This window comes from Lithobates pipiens, unplaced genomic scaffold (assembly GCF_037356315.1).
Source record: "Lithobates pipiens isolate NorthernLeopardFrog02 unplaced genomic scaffold, aLitPip1_a1.2 Scaffold_10, whole genome shotgun sequence".
In the NCBI taxonomy this organism is placed as follows: domain Eukaryota; kingdom Metazoa; phylum Chordata; class Amphibia; order Anura; family Ranidae; genus Lithobates; species Lithobates pipiens.
This window is the reverse complement of record NW_027507686.1, coordinates 86,132,860-86,159,240: the sequence shown is the minus strand read 5'-3', so window position 1 is coordinate 86,159,240 and position 26,381 is coordinate 86,132,860. Positions and strand designations below refer to the sequence as shown.

General features: G+C 42.9%; 1 protein-coding gene across 1 annotated transcript in view; it reads left to right on the top strand.

Moving 5' to 3' along the window:
• The window catches only part of SLC12A4 (solute carrier family 12 member 4), a 435,256-nt gene that overhangs the window by 359,399 nt on the left and 49,476 nt on the right, over positions 1 to 26,381 (top strand). The window contains exons 19-22 of the mRNA XM_077456642.1: positions 1,379 to 1,548; positions 6,164 to 6,295; positions 7,308 to 7,415; positions 18,707 to 18,888. Coding sequence (XP_077312768.1) covers positions 1,379 to 1,548; positions 6,164 to 6,295; positions 7,308 to 7,415; positions 18,707 to 18,888 — 592 coding nt within the window. The remainder of the gene's footprint in view (positions 1 to 1,378; positions 1,549 to 6,163; positions 6,296 to 7,307; positions 7,416 to 18,706; positions 18,889 to 26,381) is intronic.

Sequence of the window (26,381 nt, the reverse complement as noted above, 5' to 3'; positions counted from 1 at the left end):
ATCACGCAGTGAGAGGGTTTATAGAGGGAGTGTCAAAGCTTTGCGTGGCTTTGGCAGTGTCCAGTCACATTGAAGATACAGCATATCATTTATCTGTTGTGAATACCAGCCTATGTCTTAAACTGTAATGCAAGTAAAAGGATTGTACAGGCATATAAAAATTCAAATTATTTGCTCCCTTTTGGTCTGTTTTAATATACTAATTGAAGGCATTTTTATATATACACGTATGTATGATAAGTGCAAAAATAACTGTTGATAAAGTCACCATCTTGTGCCTGGGTTCACACTGGTGCGATGCAGACACTGCATGTGATTCACACCGGAGTTCAGCCATATAGTTTGTATGGCTGAAATCGCATTCGCAACAAAATGGTGCAGGGCCCTTTTTTCCCCCCGCACCTGAATCGCACTGCATGGGTGTTCACACTTATGCAATGCAATTCTGGTCATCACACTGCATTTTGAAATCCGTTTCAGGTTGTCTTTAAGATGACATTGACACCCGCAGCAGATCACATGGATGCCATGCGATTGGTTAGAGTGTGATACGATGCAGGAAAATGCAGCAAATTTTGTGCATTTCCTGCATGGCATAAGTGTGAACCAGGAATTGTGTTATCTCAAAGAGAGTAATTAGCCCTCCCAGTCCTTATCTTGGGACCAAAGAATGATTAGCCTTAGGCAAGGATGGGCTCGGACATGTTCACACACTCCACGTGCAGAGCCCACCAGGAAGTCGGCACGGCGCTGCACTAATCACAGGCAGTAAGACATTTTCTCGATGTGTGGCTGCAGAGATCAGGAAATGTCTCACTGACTGTGATTAGTGCAGCGCATTGCCAACTTCCTGGCAGGCTCTGCACGTGGAGTGTGCGAACACACCCAAGCCCATCCCTAGCCTTAGGCATGGTTCAAATTTCAGTTGGTTCTGCAAGAATTGGCCAAGATTCTAACTGTATATGGGCAGGCTGAATGTACCAAGTTGATCAACTTGGGTACGACCAGCATGCCAGGTTTTACCTATGATTATCTTTAGCAGCTGCTATAGCCACTAACAATAATCACTGTTTTTTCCTGGCGGGGACGGCTTCCTCTGCCCTGTCACTGGGAGAAGACAGTGGACTAGGAGGAGGGATTTCCGCATCAGCACTGTCTGTCTTGTTGCGGAAATCAAAATTTCTTTCCTGCAACTCATGATTGCAGGAAAGAAATTTGCTCTGTGTATGGCCGGCCTTAATGTTGTGGAGATTTTTTCTTTTATATCTATACTAAAAATGTTAGATCAAATGAAGAGAAGGATTAAAGCAAAAAATAGTGGTATGTCTTTGGATATTTTTTGAAGGAATGGAAAGATAACTGCTATTTGTATTTCCAGAAACTGTACGGTGCACAACTGCTGCTCATTTGGCACTCATGGTCCCAAAAAATGTGCCCTTCTATCCAAGTAACCATGAGCATTATTTAGAAGGAAATATTGATATCTGGTGGATTGTGCATGATGGTGGGATGCTTATGCTGCTGCCATTTCTGTTAAAGCAACATAAGGTATGATGCAGACTAGTATGAAGGGAGTTTTTTTTTTTTGTAATTTTATGAAATTAATGCCATTCATGACAGTTAAAATGATTGCTGTTACAGTGATCATCAGTTTAAAAGAAAAAAAAAATCCAGATCACCTTCCCAAAGTAGTACAGTGTCACTATAGTACATAGTATAGTGACTCTATGTACAAAAAATAATAAACATTGAAGAAAAAAAAGAAAAATTTACACCCACTCAGTGTTCCTAATCACCGGACATGAGATAAAATGCCCGGTATATAATCAGTCCAAACATTGAAAGTCTCACACGTGGTATCGCCATACTCAAAACGAGTATTAAATTGACAACTTTGTGTAAAAAAATATATATATATTTTCAATCTGCAAAAATGTAAAAAAAAAAAATCAAGACTCACTATGCTTCTTAAAAATACTTTGTTGCATTTGCGTTCCAAATGTGGTTATTCATTGGGTGTTTCCACTGTCTTGGTGCTCAAAGGGCTACAAAATGTGATCGGTAGTCAGGAAATTAGATTCCTAATTTTTGCTTCATGAAAGCCCAAGGGTGCTCCTAGGATTTCTGGCCCTTCTATGCACCTAGGCTGTAAAAGTCTATGTGTTTTGGGGTGCAATTCGAAGTTTGCCTATGCCGTGTGTGAGACATAAATTATTAAAATGGCAACTTTGTAAAAAATAAACAAATTGTATTTAATTTCGTAATTTTCTAAAAAAAAATTAAAAAAACAAAACACCCTGGACTGTCTACTTTTCAAAGGGGAGTACTGTCCTGTCATTTTAGGATCTCAGGAAATTAGATGGGCAGTCAGTACATCAGGATTGATCAATTTTTAAATATATATGTACCATACATTGTAGACGCTATAACAGGGCTAGGCCACCTTAAAGTGGTCGAGATCTACCTGAACCCCATGGCAGAGGTCAAAGATCACTGCATGCAGTGTTACCTCCTCACACCTGATTTAAACCTCTAATTGCTGTACTACCTCACTGCAATCATGGCTTTAAATAAGGTGTTATGGGGCCACCATATTGCCTCCTCTCCACCTGTAAAACACACTTGGATCACTTTTCAGAAGAGCAGCCATGCCTGCTGCACTTGTGAATGAGCTCTTAGTTAGATCTAGGGCTCATTCACGTAAAGCTGGGGGTTGGTAAAACCCTGTGCTTGAGTTGTGGTTTTATCACACCCAATGCCTATCCCCTTTAACTACTGAGACGGCAGTCAAAGATGTACACATCCTGCAGCAGGAATTAAGTCCCATGTTGCTTTTGGTGGGTGCTACTGCCTGCCAATCGCAAGCCATTGAAGTAAATGGGGTCACTCTGTAAGCGCCCCACAACTGCGAGCATCTGCGGGGTCCAAGGAGTTAAAGCAAGTGTTAAGAAAGCAACAACACTGTCTGCTTTAACCCCTTGTTTTCTGTACTGCACAAGGTAGCAGGGCACTTGCAGAGTGGCCTCATTCGCTTGAATGGGTCATGCTTGGCAGGTGCTACACCCACCAACCATGACAGGGCATATAACGCCTGCTGCAACATGTGTAAACCCTTGGCCACTGTAGCTAAAGGGGGTGTGGTTGGGGTGGGGGTGATAAAAACATCTTAACTATGGGGTTTTACCACACGCAAACTACAAATGTACCTTTACTGTTCTGAACCCCCTTTAAGGCTGCTTTCACAACTGATGTGCTGCCGTTTACCTGCACCACAGGTGCAGCGCAGTCCATCTACAACTTTCTTGGGTTAGCTGTGCTTTGCCATAGACTTCTATTATATCCTGCAGGTGTAGTGCACTTTGTGAAAGCACACCTAAACTGAGTTTTAGTGTTCTTTCAGAAAGTGCACCAAACCCGCAGGATATAATAGAAGTCAAAGGCTAAACGCAGCAAACTCGCAGGAAAGCTGCAGATACACTGCACCCGCAGTGGCTAAACGGCAGCATATCCATGCGAGAGCAGCCCTAGTATTTTTTGCCCAGTGTATTGTTTCACAATGATCTGAATATCTCTTCTTTCCTGCTGGTGGCGCCACTCTGAAGACCGCTAGCCGAAATAAGAGGTGGAGTGCAGTTGGTATCACTCCGCATGGGACAAGAGCCAGAGCTACAGAGGAGGCATCGGCTTATGCAGCTCTTGTTCCATACTACAGCTTCAACTTTACAAGTAGTTCCTCTGCATTGCACTCTGTTTGATGCTCTGGAATGAGGGGTCAGCAGGCCAAGACTACTGGTAGAGCGCTGACCCCCTTTATAACTTTTACACAGACTATATATAATATACACTAATATGTGGTATTTTTTTTACCAAAGAAAAGTAGCAGAATACATCTTGGCCTGAATTTGTGAAGAAAGATTATTTATTTGCAACAATATTTAAACTAAAACAATATTTTTTTTGTTTTATATAGCAAAAAAATAAAAACTGTGATTATTAAATGCCACCAAAAAAAAAGCTCTATCTGTCTCAACAAATGATAAAAGTGTAATTTGGGTACATTGTTGCATGACTATGGAGGAATTGTCATTCAAAATGTAACAGTGCTGAAAATTTAAAAATTGCCTAGGCGAAGAGCAGGTGAAAGTGTCCTGTATTGAGGTGGCTAAACAGAAATGGAGAGATCTATGTGCGTAATTGAGAGGGTGTCCACAGAACAAAACCGAAAAAAAGAAGAGAAGGCCTTCAAAAAATACAAGGCTGAGGGAACATTACCAGCATTCCAACCTTACAAAGACCGCAACAAGAAATGTAAGGGTGCAATCAGGGTGGCTAAGAAAGAACAACAAATGCAAATAGCGGAGGAGAGTAAAAAAAAATCCCAAGAAATTCTTTAAGTATATAAATAGTAAGAGAGGGTGGACAGACCATATTGGCCCCATAAAGAATGATGAAGGGAATCTTGTTACTAAGAATGGAGAGATGGCAAAGGTATTGCATTCATTCTTCTCTTCAGTCTTCACTAGGGAAATGGGATGGCTTCAGTAAAACTGCAATGTTTATCCTTCTGACACGTCACAGGAAGTACCCTCATGGCTAACAGTGGATAAAATTAAAAATAAACTTGAAAAACTCAACATTAATTTGTCACCGGGACCAGATGACTTGCACCCGAGGGTCCTTAAGGAACTCAGTCAAGTAATTGCCAGACCATTGCTCCTAATTTATATGAACAGTCTGACTGGAATGATGCCAGCAGATTAGAGAAAAGCCAATGTAGCACCAATATTTAAAAAAAAAAAGGGCGAAGATACATCACTGAGAATTGGTATGCAAGCTCTTGGAGGGGATGATAAGCGACTATATACAAGATTTTAGTAATGACGATGGTAAAATTGGCAGTAATCAGCATGGATTAATGAAGAATCATTCTTGCCAAACCAATCTATTAACTTTCTTTGAGGAGGTGAGCTGCCATCTAGATAAAGGAAGGCCCATAGACGTGGTGTATCTGGATTTTGCAAAGGCATTTTATACAGTACCCCATAAACATTTACTGTACAAAGTAAGGTCCGTTGGAATGGACCATAGGGTGAGTACATGGATTGAAAAGTGGCTACAGGGGCAAATTCAGAGGGTCGTTATAAATGGGGTGTAATCCGAATGGTCCAGTGTGGAAAGCGGGGTCCCCTAGGGTTCTGTCCTGGGACCAATACTATTTAAAGCGGTTCAGATGGTGTCAAACGTGTAGCACCAACCAGGCGAGGTGTACAAAGACAAGTGTGTCTTGCCTACAGTCAAGCACGGTGGTGGAAGTGTCATGGTCTGGGGTTGCATGAGTGCTGCTGACACTGGTGAAGCTACAGTTCATTGAGGGAACCATGAATGCTAACATGTACTGTGACATACTGATGCCGAACATGATCTCCTCCCTTTGGAGACTGGGCCGTAGGCCAGTATTCCAACACGATAAAGACCCCAAACACACCTCCAAGACGACCGCTGAAGGTAAAGGTGATGGACTGGCTAAGCATGTCTCCAAACCTAAACCCTATTGAGCAGCTGTGGGGCATCCTCAAATGGAAGGTGGAGGAGCGGAAGGTCCCTAACATCTACCAGCTTTGTGATGTCATCATGGAGGAGTGGAAGAGGACTCCAGTGGCAACCTGTGAAGCTCTGGTGAACTCCATGCCCAAGAGGGTTAAGGGGGTACTGGAAAATAATAGTGGCCATGCAAAATATTGACACTTTGAGCCCAATTTTCACTTAGGGGTGTACTCACTTTTGTTGCCAGTGGTTTAGACATTAATGGCTGTGTGTTGAGTAAAGAAAATTTACACTGTTGTACAAGCTGTACACTCACTACTTTACACTGTAGTAAAGTGTAATTTCTTCAGTGTTGTCACGTGAAAAGATATAATAAAATATTTACAAAAATGTGAGGGATGTACTCACTTTTGTGAAATACTGTAAATCCCGTGGGAAAATGAATATTATATTTATAAGAAAAGAATAAAAAATAAAATACAGATTCTCTTTTTAAATGATCACTGACCATATCATTTTTATTTTTGACAAATTAATCTTTTCACTGGTAAAATATGACAATCAGGTAAAGAATTATATCTTGTTTATGCTTTTATTCCCCCTTTTATATATACGGTAGGTTTGGAAAAAGTGCAAAATGAGAATATTTACTGTAGCGCAAATGGAAGACAACAGCATCCAAATGAAGAAAGACCTTGCAACTTTCCTTTATCATTTGAGAATTGAAGCTGAGGTGGAAGTAGTTGAAATGGTGAGAGATGGCACTTACATATGTATATGCAACTTTAACATTTGATTTTAAAAAATGTTTTATATATAGTGTGTATTGTTGCTGCATATATACAATATTAAATGCATATTGTGGGTAGATATTTATCATTGTTAACAATGTCATGAATCAAGAGAATGCAGTCTTATAGACTTGCATGAGAACACGTTTCATATACCGTGGAACTATGTCAAGTGATAACCTAACAGTGATTACAGAACTATATCAACAGAGGGATGACTATTACTTTCTATCTCCCTATCGTTTTGATATGCAGCCAAATGCAATTTCATTCATTCAAGGACACAAAGGGACAGTTGCAGCTGTACTGTATTTGGAAAGTCCTGATTGCTCTGCAAAAAATGTGTCAAGGAGGCACCCAGTATTAAATGTTTATTTGTAAAATAAATATTTTATATAAATATAAAAAAAATCATAAAACAGATTAAAACAAATGAAATCAAGAAAACATGACCCAAAACTAAAATAGATTTTTTTAAGGATTACGGTAGTTCATTTTGAAAAAAATAAAATGCACATTTTTTTGCAGGAAAAAAATGTGCATTTATTATTTTTTTCGCAGACACCTGCAGAGTATTGCACCCACAACCAGTGGATCGTGGGAGCAATGTCCAGTTCCTTACAGACTCTTCCTCCAGCTCAGAGCCTGTACCTCTATACGGACTCTGTTTCAGAGCTGCAGGAAAAGTGAATGGACTACAATGGTGCACATCAGACAAGGGGACAGATGGGACTTGATTTCTGTGAATAAATGATGTGGTTGTGCAGACAGAGACCCCACAGCCACTCTTTGAAAAGTCACAGCACATGCAGGTCAGGGATGAGGGGGTGGTATTATGCGTAATGGAAAATGTTACGTGTTACACCCTAAATACAGGTGTAACATGTTCCAAAGATAAACTTAGCCTTTAAGAAAATGCATTTTGACATACATTTTGCAAAGCTGCTATAAAGACACAGTATATCTTTGTAGCACAACAGTGACATCTCTGCTTACACTTATGAGAGGACTCTAATGATGGAACAGCGCTCTAAGATGCTGAAGCAAATACGACTCACTAAGACTCAACGAGATCACGAGGTGGGTAATTTTATTAACCACGCAAAAACATCAACTGACTAATTTTCATTCTGCATTTCCATTATTAAATTCACTTTCTCTCCTAAGGTTCTATCAGGGCAGGGATTCTAGCTTTAGACACAAGACTGCAGTTAAAATATTGGATTGCTGAATAGTACTTTCTTTATCGTACATCATAGGACACAGAGTCTCAAGTAATTACTTGGTGGGTTATAGGCCTACCTTCAGGTGTTGACACTGGTATAACCAATACAGGAAGTTGACTCCCCTATATAACCCCTCCTCCTTCCAGGAGTACCTCCGTTTTTTTTTGCCAGTGTCTAAAGGTGTTGATCACAAATGAAGATGTGCTCTAAGGAGCTCCAGGAGGGATCCATGCTGGATTTAAAGAAACCTCCACAATCAGATCCATCCTCGCCACTGAGGCCATAGGATGGTACCTGGACCTCGATGCAAGAACGAGGTGTTGCCTGTAATGCTTCTCTTTGAGAGCTGGACCCTAGGAACCAGGACGCTTTTTGGTCTTGCTACATTTCCTAAAGCTGTCCTGAGGGGTGCTATACAAGGCCCAAAGGAGCGGAACCCCTTTTATAAGGGCACCAGTCTCGGAGCGTGTGTTAACGCAGCCCGCCGTCAGGGCCGGACTTTCAATAGGGCTTGACGGGGCTCAAGCCCATGGGCCCCGTCCAATAGGGGGCCCCGCGAGCCCCGCCAGCCCATACACGAGGCGTCCGCGCTATAACGTCCCTGGACGTCCTCCTCTCGTTTACTTCCCCTGATGCGTACCGCGGGCGCGCATCGGGGAAGTACTGTGTCGACTCGGCAGTGTCCCTTGGACACAGCCAAACAGCCAATCACAGATCATGCTAAATGGCCAATCACAGCGGCCATTTAGCACTGATCTGAGTGTCCAATGGCAATGAGAGATGATATCATGAGATCATCTCTCATCGCCGGCTCTCCCCCTCACAGAGACAGCCTGTGAGGAGGGAGAGCGACGTGCATTTCACTGTGAGTAAAAGAAATAAAAAAAAACAGTGTAAAGTGCTGTCCCCAGTGCCACCTGTCCCATCTGTCCCCAGTGCCACCTGTCCCATCTGTCCCCAGTGCCACCTGTCCCATCTGTCCCCAGTGCCACCTGTCCCATCTGTCCCCAGTGCCACCTGTCCCATCTGTCCCCAGTGCCATCTGTCCCCAGTGCCACCTGTCCCCAGTGCCATCTGTCCCATCTGTCCCCAGTGCCACCTGTCCCCAGTGCCATCTGTCCCCAGTGCCACCTGTCCCCAGTGCCACATATAAGTGCCATCTGTACTTAGTGCCATCTGTCATCAGTGCCACCTGTCCCCAGTGCCACTGCCATGTATAAGTGCCACCTGTCCCCAGTGCCATCTGTCCCATCTGTCCCCAGTGCCACCTGTCCCCAGTGCCATCTGTCCCCAGTGCCACCTGTCCCCAGTGCCACGTATAAGTGCCATCTGTACTTAGTGCCATCTGTCATCAGTGCCACCTGTCCCCAGTGCCACTGCCATGTATAAGTGCCACCTGTCCCCAGTGCCATCTGTCCCACCTGTCCCCAGTGCCATCTGTCCCCAGTGCCACCTGTCCCCAGTGCCACATATAAGTGCCATCTGTACTTAGTGCCATCTGTCATCAGTGCCACCTGTCCCCAGTGCCACTGCCATGTATAAGTGCCACCTGTCCCCAGTGCCATCTGTCCCATCTGTCCCCAGTGCCACCTGTCCCCAGTGCCATCTGTCCCCAGTGCCACCTGTCCCCAGTGCCACGTATAAGTGCCATCTGTACTTAGTGCCATCTGTCATCAGTGCAACCTGTCCCCAGTGCCACGTATAAGTGCCATCTGTCATCAGTGCCACCTGTCCCCAGTGCCACGTATAAGTGCCATCTTTCATCAGTGCCACCTGTCCCCAGTGCCACGTATAAGTGCCATCTGTCCCCAATGCCACCTGTCCCCAGTGCCACATATAAGTGCCATCTGTCATCAGTGCCATCTGTCCCCAATGCCACCTGTCCCCAGTGCCACATATAAGTGCCATCTGTCCCCAATGCCACCTGTCCCCAGTGCCACATATAAGTGCCATCCGTCATCAGTGCCATCTGTCCCCAGTGCCACGTATAAGTGCCATCTTTCATCAGTGCCACCTGTCCCCAGTGCCACGTATAAGTGCCATCTTTCCCCAATGCCACCTGTCCCCAGTGCCACATATAAGTGCCATCTGTCATCAGTGCCATCTGTCCCCAGTGCCACGTTTAAGTGCCATCCGTCATCAGTGCCACCTGTCCCCAGTGCCACTGCCATGTATAAGTGCCACCTGTCCTCAGTGCCATCTGTCCCCAGTGCCACATATAAGTTCAATGTTATTTTGTTATATTCTTGCAATTGATTTGTTATGATTGCAACCTTACAAGGTAGTTGATTCAAGTTTTTCAATATTTTTTCCAGGTAAATAAGTGTTTTATGTTCTCATTCTGACCAAGACATTTGTGCATTGCAATAAACACTTGATCACTTTGAACTTTTTTCATCATTATTTATTTATTGGAAAAAAGCTTTTCAAGCTTCAATCGGTAATCGATTATTACTTTTTTTTAGCATTTTACGCTGTCTATGGTACCAGTCACCTTTTAAAAGTAGCTTGGCACTTCAAATAACGATTGGATCGATTATATTGTTACGGCACCAGATGGCGACAAATTAATATAGAAGGTAGGGCCCGAAAGTGACTCAAGCCCAGGGGCCCCCAGCACCCTAAGTCCTGCCCTGCCCGCCGTGATGGGTGAAGTTTGGATCTGCTGTTTCAGCAGTATCCTGCAGCAAGGATAAGGTAAAAACAAAACAAAAAAAAAAAAAGGTTATGCAAATTTTTTTTTTTTTTTTTTCTTTCAAAAGAAAAAAGAGAAAACCTTTATATGCCTTAAATGCCATAGAACAGCGCTGTCTCAGTATATATGTTGTCCAGCAGAGGGGGTTCTTACTTTCCTAAGGGAATTAGCAGGCTGAATGGTTATCAGCTACTTAGCAGCTAAGGGGAAAAGTTCCCATAATCATTAAAACGAGTTTAGCAGCATGCTGACAGAACCCCCCTTTCCCTCCCCCTCTCCTCCTTTAGGAGTTGTTTGGCGTCTTTTTTAATATATATTACAGTTATGGTAGATATCCTAGCCTGCTGTGGAGCGGCATAAACCGACAGTTGTTTTCAAAGCAGCATGGGTTCCCTCTCCCTTCAGGTCTGCATAATACAGACGAGCTAAGCATATTGAAACTGAATGGTGGGTTGCTGGAGGACGCAGAGGGGCGTGGCTGTAGGTCACATGACGCTAGGTATGAGACACGGTGTCTATCCATACAGCGTTGATTGCTGAGGGGGAAGTGCTGCGGACGCCAATCAGGTCCACCTGAGGCTCACACATTAAAGCACTCTCTGCTACAAGAAAACTCAGCCTTCGCAGCAAGAGTTCACTAAGGAGAGGAGTCTGTTATACTAAGAGACATTTAGCGCGGGGTACATAAGGGTGTAAAGCAGGCATTTCCAGTACAGGAAAAGAACTGTTGGCATGCATTGTTTGGCTAGAATTATTTAGCAGATAATATTGTGTGTGACTCTGCTTTTGTACTTAGCATTATGTCTTCCAGACCTACCGTAAAGGTACCTAAGGTGTCACCCTCAGGTGCTGGGAACCCCAGTCATGCCTCCATACTGTCTTCCTCTTCAGAGAGATCAGACATGGCAAGCCAGGGTGAGTCATTGGAAGCTAGCGGTGGTGCAACTGCTTCACACACTTCAGCCCCTGTTTATGTGAGTGAAGAAGCACTTCCCTCTGCCCTGCAGGGCTTAGAAGGAAGATTAGCGACTTTAATCGCATCATCCATCCAGGTGGATAGGAAACATCCTAGATCCCCTTAGACTGTTTACAGTCAGTGGAGGGTCCTAAAGAACTATGGGGACATGACGAGGTCTTTCCCGCAGATGATCGGGAAGAAAAACAAGCCGGTTATTCCTCTGCAGAGGAAACAGTACTTGGAAATTCACCTTCACAAACTGAAGTACAGAGCCTTACAGAGATGGTTCGCTCTACTTTCATGTTACCCCTAATGGATGCAGCTTAAGGTCCAGTATCCGCTTTAGGATCCTTAAAACGTTTTCAGCCTTCACATGCGTTTCCAGTACATGCATTACTTGAAAAGCTTATTTATTCCGAATGGGATCATCCGGATAAGCATTTCTCCCCTCCTAAAAGATTCTCTAATCTCTATCCTATGGAGGAAAAATTCACTAAAAGGTGGAAGATTCCAGCAGTAGACGCTGCGATTTCCAATGTGAATAAAAATGTAACTTGTCCAGTGGACAATGCACATATGCTTAAGGATCCAACAGATAAAAAGTTGGAAGGTCTGTTAAAAACCTCTTTCCTTAGCAGGGACCGTAACTCAGCCTGCGATAGCAGCCATAGGCATCTGTCAATCCTTAAAGGACCAGTTTACAGATGCCCTCAAAGAGCTCCCTGCACAACAAGCTCAGGAGTTGGCCGAGCTACCTAAAGCATTATGCTTTGCCATAGATGCTATAAAGCACTCTATTCACCAGGCATCACGTCTGGTGCTTGTACTTGTACACATGCAAAGGACCCTTTGGTTAAAGGGTTGGTCAGCTGAAACGCCTTGTAAAAATCTTCTAACTGGGTTCCCCTTTAAGGGAGAACTCCTTTTTGGAGATAGCTTAGATAAATACATTTAGACTATTTCCAGCGGAAAGAATACTCTTTTACCAGTCAAAAGAAAATATAAACGTCCTTCGTTTAAACTGACTTTTTCCCCAGCGCCAAGGGCATCCTCCTCTAGGAAGGGGCGACGGCCTTTGCCGTCGGACCTCACAGGAACATCTCAGGGTCACACCCAGGCACAGAGGAGGACCTGGGGCCGCAAGTCTGCAAAACAGAATACCAAGGCCTCATCATGAAGAGGCATCCCCCCTCACCAAGGTGGGGAGAAGACTTCTGAAGTTCTCAGAAGTCTGGCAGAGGGAAATTCAGGACAGGTGGACCCTCTCCACTGTATCTCTAGGATAGAAGCTAGAATTTGAGAGTTTCCACTGGCCCGTTTTCTCAGATCAATCGTTCCAAGGGATCCAGCCAAAAAAGCAATCCCTGTTGCAAGCGTTGGACCAATTATTGGCTCAAGGGGTGATCATGCAGATCCCCAAATAAAAAAGCAGGGTTTGGGTTTTTACTCAAACCTATTTATGGTGCCGAAGCCGAATGGAGATATCAGACCAATTCTAGATCTACGGAATCTAAATCCGTTCCTGAGGATCCACTCCTTTCGCATGGAATCAATCAAGTTAGTCCTATCTATCCTACAAGGAGGGGAACTTCTGGCATGCATCGACCTCAGAGATGCATATCTGCATGTCCCTATATTCCCTCTTCACCAGAGGTTTCTGCGTTTCGAGGTAGAAAATAAGCATTTTCAGTTTGTAGCCCTGCCCTTTGGCCTTGCTACAGCACCTCGGGTATTCACAAAAGTACTTGCCCTACCTCTAGCCAGGTTAAGGGCACAGGGCATAACTGTCCTGGCCTACTTAGACGATCTATTGTTAATGGACCAGTCAGTGGCTCACTTAAGACGGGGTGTAGCCGTTTCAAGCAGCTACCTGGAAAGTTTGGGTTGGATTCTCAACCTAAAAAAGTCCTCCTTGAAGCCACTAAAGAGGCTGGAGTATCTAGGCATGATCATAGATACAGCCCAGAAGAGGGTGTTCTTGCCTCCGGCAAAGATCAGTTCCATACAGGAGCTAGTGAGAATTATCAGGTCAAGAAAAAATCCTTCAATTCGCTTTTGTATGAGATTGTTAGGGAAGATGGTAGCTTCATTCGAAGCAGTTCCCTATGCCCAATTCCATTCGAGACTGTTTCAAAGCAGTATCCTGTCTGCTTGGAACAAGACGAATTAAACTTTGGATTTGCCAATGCAGCTGTCCCCAAGAGTGTCCCAGAGCCTCAGTTGGTGATTACTATCCCGGAACTTGCTGAAGGGAAAAACCTTCAGACCAGTTATCTGGAAGGTAGTGACAATGGATGCCAGCCTTTCAGGCTGGGGAGCAGTACTAGAGAAAACGACTGTCCAGGGACGATGGTCAGGAACTGAGCGTACCTTACCCATGAACATCCTAGAGATTCGGGCAGTATATCTGTCCCTAAAGACCTGGACCTCCAGGTTAAAGGATTTTCCTGTCAGGATTCAATCTGACAATGCCACGGCCGTGGCATATATCAATCACCAAGGGGGCACCAGAAGTCTCCCAGCTCAGAGAGAGGAGAACCAGATTCTAACTTGGGCGGAAGAGAATGTCCCCTGCCTATCAGCAGTTTTCATTCCGGGGGTAGAAAATTGGCAGGTGGACTATCTCTAAGTCGCCAGCAGCTATTCCCGGGGGAATGGTCTCTTCATCCCAAAGTGTTTCGAGCTGTTTGCCAAAAATGGGGGACTCTGGACGTAGACCTTCTAGCGTCCAGATTCAACACAAAGCTAGTCAACTTTGTGTCCAGGACAAGGGACCCACTCGCGTACGGAAAAGATGCGTTGGTGACCCCCTGGGATCAGTTCTCACTGATCTATGCTTTTCCCCCGATCCGGTTGCTGCCTCGGCTTCTTTCCAGGATCAAGCTGGAAAGAAAGTCGGTAATTCTGATAGCACCAGCATGGCCCAGAAGGTCATGGTTCGCGGAGATTATAAAGATGACAGTGGAGGGTCCTTGGCCCCTTCCACTAAGGTCAGACCTGCTATCGCAGGGGCCTATATTCCATCCTACTTTGCAAACGCAAAATTTAACGGCTTGGTTATTGAGACCCGCATTCTGAAGAAACGTGGGCTTTCCAGGTCAGTTATCTCTACTTTGATTAATGCTAGGAAGCCAGCTTCTAGAGCTATATATTATAGAGTCTGGAAAGCTTATGTTTCCTGGTGTGAATCCAAGGGTTGGCACCGTTGGAGATATATTATAGGCAGAATTCTTGCCTTTCTACAGTTAGGCGTAGAGATGAAGCTGGCCCTGAGTACTATTAAGGGTCAAGTCTCAGCCTTATCATTGTTGTTTCAAAGGCCGCTTGCTACGCATTCTTTAGTCCGGGGTTTCATGCAAGGAGTGCTGCGGATAAATCCGCCAGTTAGATCTCCTTTAGGCCCTTGGGATTTGAATCTAGTTTTGTCGGTGTTACAAAAACAGCCATTTGAACCATTACAGCATATTCCTTTAGTCCTTTTGACAAGGAAGCAGGCATGTACTGGCCATCGGGACTACCGGGAGATTCCCGGTGGGCCGATGGCTCAGTGGGCCGGTTTCAGTGACAGCGTGCCAAATTAATGGCTGCGCTACTCGCGCAGCCATTCATTTGAGCACCGCTGTACTTCCGAGCGCACTTCGGCTCTTTCCGCCCCCACTCGGCGCTCCCAGAACACTGGCATTGCACACATCTTCGGCCACCTCCGGCCCACAGTCGTCCTTTACTGCCACCGCTCGGCTTCCCCCGTCCCCCTCCTCTCTGACAGCTCTTCAGCTTCAGCAAACAAAACTCGGCTATCTCCGGCGGCCCCCGCGGTAACGGACGCTGTGAGTTTAAATGAGCAGGGGCCGCCGTGTGATGTCCTGAGAGCAGCCGACAGGCAGAGAAATCCCCGGAGCAGACGAGGGAGGCTGGAGAATGGCGGTGCTGCAGGAAGCCGTCCAGGTAACCGGCCGGCCCAGCACAGCCATTGAATACAGCATATGGCTGTATGTGTGTGTATATATATATATATATATATATATATATATAATATATATTATATATATATATATATATATATATATATATATATAGCTGTATATAGAATATGGCTATATATATATACACTGTATATAGCATATGGCTGTATATAGCTGTGTGTGTGTGTGTGTGTATAGATGTATATATACATATATATATATATATATACTGTATATAGCTGTATATAGAATATGGCTGTGTGTATATATATATACACACACACACACACACACACACACACACACACACACACACACACACACACATATATATATATATAGCAAAGGATGTGGTGCTAAATAAAATAACATAAAAATCCATTTGGTGAAAATAATGGTTAAAATAATATGCAAAATCCAACATAGCTAAACACCAAAACTGTCAATTAATATTAAAATGTGCATACAAATATTTTCAGCAAAAAATTCATATATAAACCATACTTATAATTAAAATCCCCCCCTTTTTTTGCACTCTTTTTGCACTTTAATACCAAGGACATAGTTTGGATAAAATGGTTTTAATTATAAGCATTGTTTTTATATGAATTTTTGCTGAAAAATTTGTTTTATGCACATTTCAATATTAATTGACACGTTTGATGTACTTTTAGCTATGTTGGATTTTTTGTATTATTTGAATCATTATTTGCACCAAATGGATTTTTTTTTATGTTATTTTGGTTAGCATCACATCCTTTGCTATATATTCAATTTATCTGTGGGTTTGTGTTAACCTTGATGTTGGCAGCTTCTCATTACTGCGGTTGATCAAAAATAGGTGTGTGCATTAGTTGTTTATTTTAAAATATACAATGCAGAGCCAGGCTTCAGGCAGGTGACAGGGGGACACCAGGGGGTAGAGGGGGGGGGGGCTGGAAAATAAAAGATCACCAGCAGTCTGCTGTCGGCTTCTGAGTTTGCATACTCCTGCTTTGTGTCTAGCCGGGCCGTGATGACGTAACTCTCGTGCAAGTGCGCAGCATACTGTTTTTGTGCGTGTTTGCAAAATTGGAGTGGGCCGGACTGGATGAAGTCCAGGGCCAAATTTTTGTCCCAGTCTAGCCCTGCAAGGAAGCTGGTATTTTTAGTTGCTATATCGTCAGCAAGGAGGGTGTCAGAATTAGCTGCTCTTTATTGTAAAGAGCCATATTTGGTTATTCATGAGGACAGAGTGGTGTTACGCCCTCATGCAGGCTTTTTGCCAAAGGTAGTTTCAGGCTTTCATCTGAATGAAGATATTGTCCTGCCTTCGTTTTTTCCCAGACCAGGTTCCAGGGAAGAAAAATCTCTACATTGTCTTGATGTAGTGAGAGCAGTGAAAATCTATTTGAAGACAACTGCTCAGATTCGTAAGACTGACGTCTTATTCATTCTGCCAGAGGGTCCTAAGAGGGTCCTAAGAAGGGCAGTGGATTCGGCAAGTTATAATTCAAACTTATGGTTTAAAGGCAAAGATTCCCCCTTTTCAAGTTAAGGCGCACTCTACCATAGCGGTTGGTGCTTCTTGGGCAGTGCGTCACCAGGCCTCCATGTCTCAGATCTGCAGGGCTGCAACTTGGTCTTCAGTACATACATTTGCAAAATTTTATCAAGTAGATGTAAGATGGAATGAGGATATCGCCTTTGGGCGCAGTGTGCTGCAGGCAGCAGTATAAGCCCTCAGGTCTGGGGGTTACCCTACGGGTTGTGTCTCCCTCCCCTCAAGTAGCATTGCTATGGGACATCCCACCAAGTAATTACTTGAGACTCTGCATCTTATGATGTACGATAAAGAAAATAGGATTTTTAAAACAGCTTACCTGTAAAATCCTTTTCTTGGAGTACATCATAGGACACAGAGCTCCCGCCCCTCTGTTTTATGGGGTGAGAGTATATTGCTTATATTGCTTGGCTACAAAAACTGAGGTACTCCTGGAAGGAGGAGGGGTTATATAGGGGAGTCAACTTCCTGTATTGGTTATACCAGTGTCAACACCTAAAGGTAGGCCTATAACCCACCAAGTAATTACTTGAGACTCTGTGTCCTATGATGTACTCCAAGAAAAGGATTTTACAGGTAAGCTGTTTTAAAAATCCTATTTTTTTGCAACCAACCTGTCATGTACACAAAAAAACCTACAGTAGTCGGTATTACATATTTATGCATTGCAAGTCTCCAGCACCACCCATGTCTCAGAAAAAACAATTCCAGATCTAGCTTTGCTTAGCCATTCATCTTCTCATGTTGTACTAGTCATGTAGGCATATCTGTATTGTACTCGTTTGTATACAGATTTTTATTTAGTTCCTTAGTCTTTTGGTGTACTTCAAACTCCCTTTTTTTTTTTAAATGTGTTTTTCAAATTTTCAGTTGCTTTAGAAACAACTTCAGTCCCTTTTGAAATTCAATAACTGTCTTTCATAGAAATTGTTTAAGATGATCATCATATTCTTTGTGCATGCTTATAAATATGCCTCCCATTGACATTCCGGTAAGGATTTTCTATGTTATAAATTATTACATTTAAATATGAATTACAGCAATTTTTTCTCTTTCTGCAGTGGTCTGCCTGAACCCACATAATTTTTGCAACATGTCCTCTCAAAATGCTTGATTAATATCCATTAAACTGTAAAATCGCTAACAAATGGTCCAAGTCACATCAACCTTAAATACACACATAATATATAAATGCTAAGATGATCTGGCAGACCAGAGCACACGCTATGCCAGATATATCAGATACTGGTTCAGATTTCTTATCCAAATTCACAGCCATTCCTTTTAAAAAGGGAAAGGGAGATGAATGTATACCCAGATGATATGGAATGGGGCAAAACACTGGCGTTTAAATGATCTATCTCATCTCGTGCCCAAGAACGGAATTAACGCATTAAATCTAGTTGGTATCGCTGCCCTACTATTCTACATAAATGTAATCCTAATGTATTGGACATATGCTAGAGATGCCTGCAGGCCCCGGGCACCATGACACACATTTGGGGTACATGCCCATGCGTTGCACCCTTTTGGGATAAGATTCTCCATCTGGTAGCTTGGGATGGTGATAAAAGTGGATCCCACACTATGTGGATGGTTTTGTTACACTTCTGGTTATCCTCTGATTTTGATACTTTTGGGTCAGATATGCAGGGGTATAGTTACTAGATAAATCTGTGGCACTTATATTTGGCTGGTGTCCAACCTCCTAGAAGTGGAAACTATCCCCATACATTAAAAAACTGAGCATTATGTTCCCCAGTAGGATAGTGGAGAAAATAATTTTCGAAGTACAAAAAATACCTTTTTTCAGTTTCGCAAATTTCACTTTGGGCCTACCTTTATTTTTGTTTGCATGCATTTTATAGAATTTGAAATGCTTTTGTAGTTATTCAAAAGAACTGTGTTTTATGTGCGAAGTTGAAGTAGAGTAAACTTGATATGTGTAGATAATATACCTCCATCTATACATTTTTATACCAATCAGGTCCAGTTAATAAAGGACAGACATTCTTTTATTAATCTTGAGAGCTCTTATTCAGATGAAGAGGACAATGAAATGGAGCCTGGGAAAATTCAAAAGACTTGGACCAGCAATAAGTACAACATTGAGAAGTGGAGCAAAATCAATGTATCAGAGCACTTCAGGGACCTTGTTAATATTAAACCGTAAGTTTGTTTGGTCTTAGAAAACAGCCATATTTGGACTTATTTTTTAATTCTGTATAGCAGGGGTCAGCAACTCGTAGTTTGCAGTCAAGGTGACTGGTAGATCATGGTCTGGGCTTGCCGACCCCACCATCCAAAAGCATCAGACTGAGTACAGTGCAGATAGACTACTTGTAAAGTTGGAGCTGTAGTAGGGAGCAAGAGCCACTTATCCTGGCTAGTGGACTCGAGAGTGGTGCCAGCAGCAGGAAAGAAGAGCTCTTCAGATCAGTGTGAAGCAATACACTGGGCTTAATAGTATAGGGCTGCTTTCAGACTGTTGTGCTGTGGTTTACCCACACCAAGGGTGCAGTGCCAAGTATGACCCAGTCAAGTGAATGAGGCTGCTCTGAAAATGCTCCTTAACCTTGCGCTGTACAGCAAACAAGGAGTTAAAGCAGGCAGCGTTGTGTTGAATTCTCACCACCTGCTTTAATCCCTTGGACCTCATAGTAGCATGCAGTTCAGCGCTCTTGTACAGTGGCCCCATTTACTTGAATGGATTGCAATTGGCAGGTGGTAGCATGCACCAAAAGTAACAGGTGGTTTAAATGCTGCTGCTGCTGGATATGTATACCTTTTTGCTGCTGCCTCAGCAGCTAAAGAAAGTAGGGATTGGGGGTGGTAAAACCACAATTAAACTGCAGGGTTTTACCACCCTACAACTGTGTGAATGAGCGCTAAGGGTGCTGCTGCCTAATGCAAATATGGGGTCATTCACAATTGCAGCAGACACACCTTCTTCTCTGAAAAGGGAATCAAGTGTGTTTGACAGGTGGTGAAGATGCAATACCTTGCCTCACCCCCTGATTTAAACTCATGATTGCCGTGCAATGCACCTATTTACGACATGGTTGTATGGCAATTTACTGATTTACAGGTGTGAGGAGGCAACACTGTACCCCAGTGATCTTTGATTTCTCCCATGTTTTTTAGGTAAATATCTGCAATATATATAAACTTGTGATACTAACAAACTATTCATTACACATTTATCCCCATATACATGGTATAAATAATACTTTATGCAATAACACTTAAATAAAGAATACAGGGTTTTAGGCATGAGGATGGTCACTGTAAGAATTAATTAGATAATATATGTGACCCATTGTGCCCCCCACAAGAACTTGGAACACTGCTCTAACACTACAAAGCCTTCCTCTTCAGTCCAAAGTACAAAACGCATGCTGGTGTTCAAACAAGCTCATCCCTGCTAACAGAAGCTAAATAATAGACAGAAGGTGGAAACGCTGTACACCAAAGCCCAGCCACTACACAGAAAGATGAAGATATGGCTTCAGCTTAAGGTCTTTGTGTAGTGGCTCGGCTTGGCTCCGGTGTGCAAGGTTTCCAGCTTCTGTCTTCTGAATGGCTATATGTCATCCATATACAAAATATCTATTTATTTTACTAGTAATTGGAAGCTGGCCAAAAATACCGTAATTAAGGCCCATCTGGTATAGACTCCAAATAAGCATGGTGGCCCAAAGGGTGAAAAAAGGATGTACAGTAGGGTGATAGCACAGTAGTCTCATTACTAATGGCTGTAAAAATAAAATAAAATATTAAAAAGTATCCCTATAAAATGGTCACCAAATCAGCTATCGATACTTGTTGTTCTAGCAATATGTGGATAACAAATATTACATGTGTTCGCCAGGTAAGTATATAACCAGGTGATATGGCGACTTCTCCCAATAAGTTAAGAGCTCACATTTCCATTTTAAATGGTTTATAATATTTAGTTCAGACAAAGGTGTGGTTACTGATCAGATGACAAACTGGATCAAAGAGCGTACATTTTTTTCCCCTTCTGGTGAATAGAAAGGGCCAACTCAATCTGTCGATTTGTCATTTTAGCATCTAAACTGAGAAGGAGCATTACTCTTCTCTCCCGGTTAGCTAAACCTATTAGATCTGTTATCTTTCTAGTATTGTCCCCTGTATGTTGAAATGACCTAAAGCTTACCTGGTCCTTGTGTATTAAAGAGATTTTCACGTAAAAGTTTAATAGGGCAATGGGTCTATAATTGGAGCATAAAGTGTGATCCTTGTCAGGCTTTTGGATAAGTGCGATATATTAGACTTGCATGACCCATAGTACTGGATTTTTGTTAAGGAAGCTAATAAAATGTTTCGCCATATGTGGGAGAAGGATCAGAAGGAATGCTTTATAGTATTTATAGGGAAAAAAACATCCAGTCCCAGGGCTTCATTCAAGGGTAACATTGGTCTGTAATTTCATCCTCACCAATGAGTGTATTGATGAAATGTAGAGCTAAGCTTGACATTTTAGGGATGCCACTAGATATTGCCAAGATAGCATTGCATTCATACAAGGTCAATGGGTGGCAGGTTGTGGAGGATGATGGGCTTATTATAGAGTTCAGCATAAAATTTGCCAAAGGCTCGAGCTGTTAGCTCAGGGTGTGATTGAAGTACACCCAATATGTCCTTGATGGCATGGAGTGCTTGATAGATACATTTTTTTCCTTCAGCGTCTTTTCTAGGAGAGTATGTGCTCTTTTCAGATTAAGTAGAAAGTATAAGTACATTTTCCTATCTAAAAATTCCATCAGGCATGTCACATGGGGTAATCACTGTTATCCATTAATTAATAATTCAGTTTACAGTAATGCATCAATGTTCATCTCATGAAGTTGCAAAATTACAGTGCAATAACCCAGTGGCAAAAAGTCAGTTGCTGATTAGTCTTTATATACAGTCTCACTGGTTAGATCTTCAACGCCACTAATTGCATTTCTGTATATGATGACCATGCTAACATAAGTTGTGGCACTGTGCAAACCAATCAGCATGTAAAATACAGTATGGTAAGTCAAGTAGCATACATAACAAAGCCAAGAAGAGTTGGATGAAGAATTACCATATTTATTGGCGTATAACACGCACCCCAAGTTTAGGAGGGAAGTTTAAGGAAAAAAACTTACATTTAAATGCCCATCAATGCAGCCTTGCCCAGTGCAGCCTTGCCCAGTGCCTTTGCAGCCTTGCCCAGCACCTTTGCAACATTGTTAGTCTAGTTGCAGCACTGCCCTGATTTAAAATTGGCACTGACTGAGTGGAAAGGAGCGAGCGCCGACAACATACAAAAAGCCAAGTGTACTTCGGCTAGTCTTGGCTCATCTCGCAGTCCCTCCCCACATCCACTGATTGCGAGAGGAGTGAGTGCTGACAAGATACAGAAAGCCAAGTGTACTTCAGCTAGACTCAGGTCTGCTCACAAAGTACACTTGGCTTTCTGTATGTTGTCAGCGCTCGCTCCTCTCGCAATTAGTGGAGGTGGGCGGGACTGCGAGAGGAGCCGCATCAAGCCAAAGTATACTCGGCTTTCTGTATCTTGGCTTCACTCCTGTCTTTAGAATCAGCGGGAGATCGGAGGGGGGCGGCATATAACGTGCATCTACGATTTTCCCTTGATTTTAAGGGGAAAAAAGTGTGTGTTATACGCCGATAAATACGGTATATCAGGATGAAGAGACCCTAGTTCTTAGAAAGGTAGACTTTACCATTAAAGTGTTTTTAAACCCAGGATCCTGCATTCATTATATCTGGTTTCCCACAGTACACAGAACATGGAAATGTAATTATATTAGTAAATATAAATTGTTAAATATCTTTTCCCATCAGCAGTATATAGCACTTGTGTAACTTCTATGAGTGTCTGGTTAAAGCTTATAGGATGAGTTTAGTTTACTCTGACTGTCCTATGAGGCTGCAGGACCCCTGACTTTCTGTTCGGACAGTGCTGTTTGGCCCTGTGCGGAACACACGCACCCTCCCAAGGAAAAGAAAAAACTCTCTAGCAATATACACCAAACTGAGCATGTGCAGAGTGCCCCCAAAGCTCTGTACTATCAGGAGATGGATTGTGGACTGTGGAAGAAGGGGAGGATTAGAGAAGACAGGATCAAACAGCCTTTTTACACATTGTGGAGGAGTAACCCCTTAGGTTCCGCAGTGTGTATCACAAGCATGCTTTACTGCATATACAGACAGAATTTACAGTTGTGGGTTTAGTAAAACTTTAAGTCTAAAAAGACGCCACCTCTTAGCAAAAATAAATCAATTTCTAGAAATAGTTTCTGAGGATTTAAAAAGAGTAGACTGGAAAATGAATGAAATGGACCATCTCACAAAGGAAGATGGAAAACTTTAGGGGAACTAAAAAATCCAAAAGGAATTGCCAAAAGAAGCGACAAGGGAGTTAATGATAGTCTTCCTATATTACTATATTGACGTTCTTTTTACCACTAGGCTATTGCACTGTCATTTTACAACTCCATGGGACAAATATCCCATACTGATGCTTTACTATGATGTGAATTATCAAAAAATGGATAATAGTGATTTTTCCATGTGATATACTGTACCTGATGGGATTTTTAGATGGGAAAACGTACTTCTACTGAATTTTACATAATCTTAGGCCACGTACACACGGGCGGATTGTCTGCCCAACTAAGTTCGTCAGACAATCCGACAGACAGTCCGTTCAACTTTTGAATAAACGGACTTGACCACACACGATGAGCAGACAGTCCGCCGAAAGCTTGCGCGATGACGTGTACGGCACGTACGACGGGACTAGAAATTCGACGTCCAATACACTGCAATGCAACCTTCGGCGTGTAAATCCTTTCTGAGCATGCGCCATACTTAGTCCGTCCAACTTGCCTACACACGAGCGGACTGTCCGCTGAAACCAAGTTTGGACGGACAAAATTACGGAAATTCCGAAAGACTAAGTCCGTCAGACTGTCCGCTGAAAAAGTCCGCTGAAGCCCACACACGAGCGGATTGTCCGCTGAAACACGGTTCAGCGGACTAAGTTGGGCAGACAATCCGCCCGTGTGTACGCGGCCTTAAATGAATGGGGTTGATGGATGTGTGAATGACATCTCTGTTTATAAAATTGCTAAGAAAATGTTGTCTTTTTAACCATTTCAGCCAAGGAAGAATTTACCCCCTTCCTGACCGGTCCATTTTATGCGATATGGCACTGGCGTCGCTTTAACTGACAATTGCGCTGTTGTGCGATGCTGTACCCAAGTAAAATTTAGGTCCTTTTTTCCCTACAAATAGAGCTTTCTTTTGGTGGTATTTGATCACCTTTGTGATTTTTTTATCTTTTGCACTATAAACAAAAAAAAACTATTTTGAAAAAAAAAAAACAATATTTTTTACTTTTTGCAATAATAAATATCCCCCAAAAATATATATAAAAAAAGTCTTCCTCCGTTTAGGCCGAAATGTATTCTTCTACATATTTTTGGTGAAAAAAATCGCAATAAGTGTATAATCATTGGTTTGCACAAAAGTTATAGCTTCTACAAAATAGGGGATAGATTTATGGCATTTTTTTTCTAGTAATGGTGGCGATCTGCGATTTTTATCATTGCGGCAGACAGATCGGACACTTTTGACACTATTTTGGAACCAGTGACATACAGGGATCAGTGCTATAAATAGCCACTGATTACTTCATAAAGGTCAGTGGCAGGGAAGGGATTAACACTAGGGAGCGATCAAGGGGTTAATTGTGTTACCTAGGGAGTGATTCTAACTGGGGGGATGGGACTGCCTGGGTGAGGAGACTGATCGTTGTTCCTAAGCATTAGAAACAACAAATTGCTCGCCTCACCCCTGACAGAATGGAGATCTGTCTGTTTAGATTGACAGATCTCCATTCTCTCCTTCTCAGTAGCAGTAGCAAGTAGCCGTTGGCCATTGGGGCCACCTGTCTGGAGCTCTTACGTCACGCCACGGGCGCCCTATACTCAATAAATCTCCCACCATACAGCTATGGCAATTCATGCAGGAGTGTCATTGTGCCGCCATCAATTGACGGTGAACGGTCAACAATCGGTTAATGGTGGTGGAGGGTAGTCTGTATTTGATTTTTTGCTGTAATGGTAATTAGGATTTGTGTAATGTTTTCAGTAAAGCAATTTTTGTATTTTTTTATATAATACATTATTTATTGATCCTTATATTGATGGATCCTGTCTGTCAATTCATTTAACTATGGTTCATGCAAAATTAAAAGCTAATTATTCTACCAGTGGTAGGACTTGAGTGTGTTGGTGTTGCATGTGGGAGCATTTACAAAAAAGTAGTTAATTCAAGAATGCCTTAGCTTGTGCAATGCCAAGTGTCTTTTTAGTTGGAATTTAGGCCATCAACATTCAAAGATGAGATTGATCCCTATGATTATAAAATATAGGAGTTGTAGCTGGGAAGTCACCATCTCTTGGTGTCAAGGGCCACTGGTGGCAGCTAAGCTCTCTATCAGAACCTGCCCTATTGTAAGAAAAGTGAGGGGGGTTAAAAACATGTTATAATCATGGAGATAAACACAGTATGTAATAGGAAGTTAGTTCGGACAAACCAAGAGCAAAATGGGGGGGGGGGGGGTACAATCCTTACATATAGCCCATCCTTGCAGGTTGGCAGCAGAGAGGTGAGGAGCTGCAAATATGCATTTTAAATCCAGGTTAAGAATGTAAGGAGCAGTAAAAGGCAACAATCAAGTGCCACTAAGAGGAAAGAGTAATTTATGGTCTTACAGTATCCATAAACGTTTTCCACTGAGGGACTGCCACAATGCACAGTTAAGCAGCAAGTGAAGCATGACCGTCTTGATGGTTAAAATGAGTGTTCTTTGGCAAAGGAATTAATGGGGGCAAGTTGTTTATAAGGATGCTAGCTGCTGATTATGTCTCTCAGGGCAGCCTACTTGCATGGTTGAGGGCGTAAGGACCTTCAACCATCCTATTGAATTGACAGATGGAGATGGCATATATGTTAATACCTACCAGGGGAAGCAGAACTTTAGGGATGCACCCAATTAGCAGAGGTTCAGAAAGAATGTACAAGGTGTAACTCCAGATATTTTTTACATTGTTACTATCTTGGAAACAGAAGACCCACAAGAGATAATAGGGGCAGTAGCTACTGATTATCTCTCTTAAAGTGGTTGTAAACCCTTACAACACACTTTGACCTACAGGTAAGCCTAGATTAAGGCTTACCTGTAGGTCCAAGAAATATCTCCTAAACCTACACGGTTTAGGAGATATTTGCCGAAAGACAGGCACCGCTGTCTACGGAGCATGGGCCATAGACAGCGGCGCGCAGGCGAACTGAGCGCGGCACCGTCAACGACGAAGATGCTGCGCGTGTCAGCTCCCGTGTGCATGCGCGGGAGTGACGTCATCGCGGCGGAGCAGCGAGACCCACTGAGAAGATGGATGCGCCGGACTACAGGGGAAGGCGGTGACGTCGTTGGCTCCTGTGTCAGGTAAGTGACACATAATGGACTACTATGCGATGCATAGTAGTCCAATATGCTTTGCCTTTGCAGGGAATAAAAGAGGAAGTAAACTCATCAGGGTTTACTTCCTCTTTAAGACTTGCAAAGTTGAGGT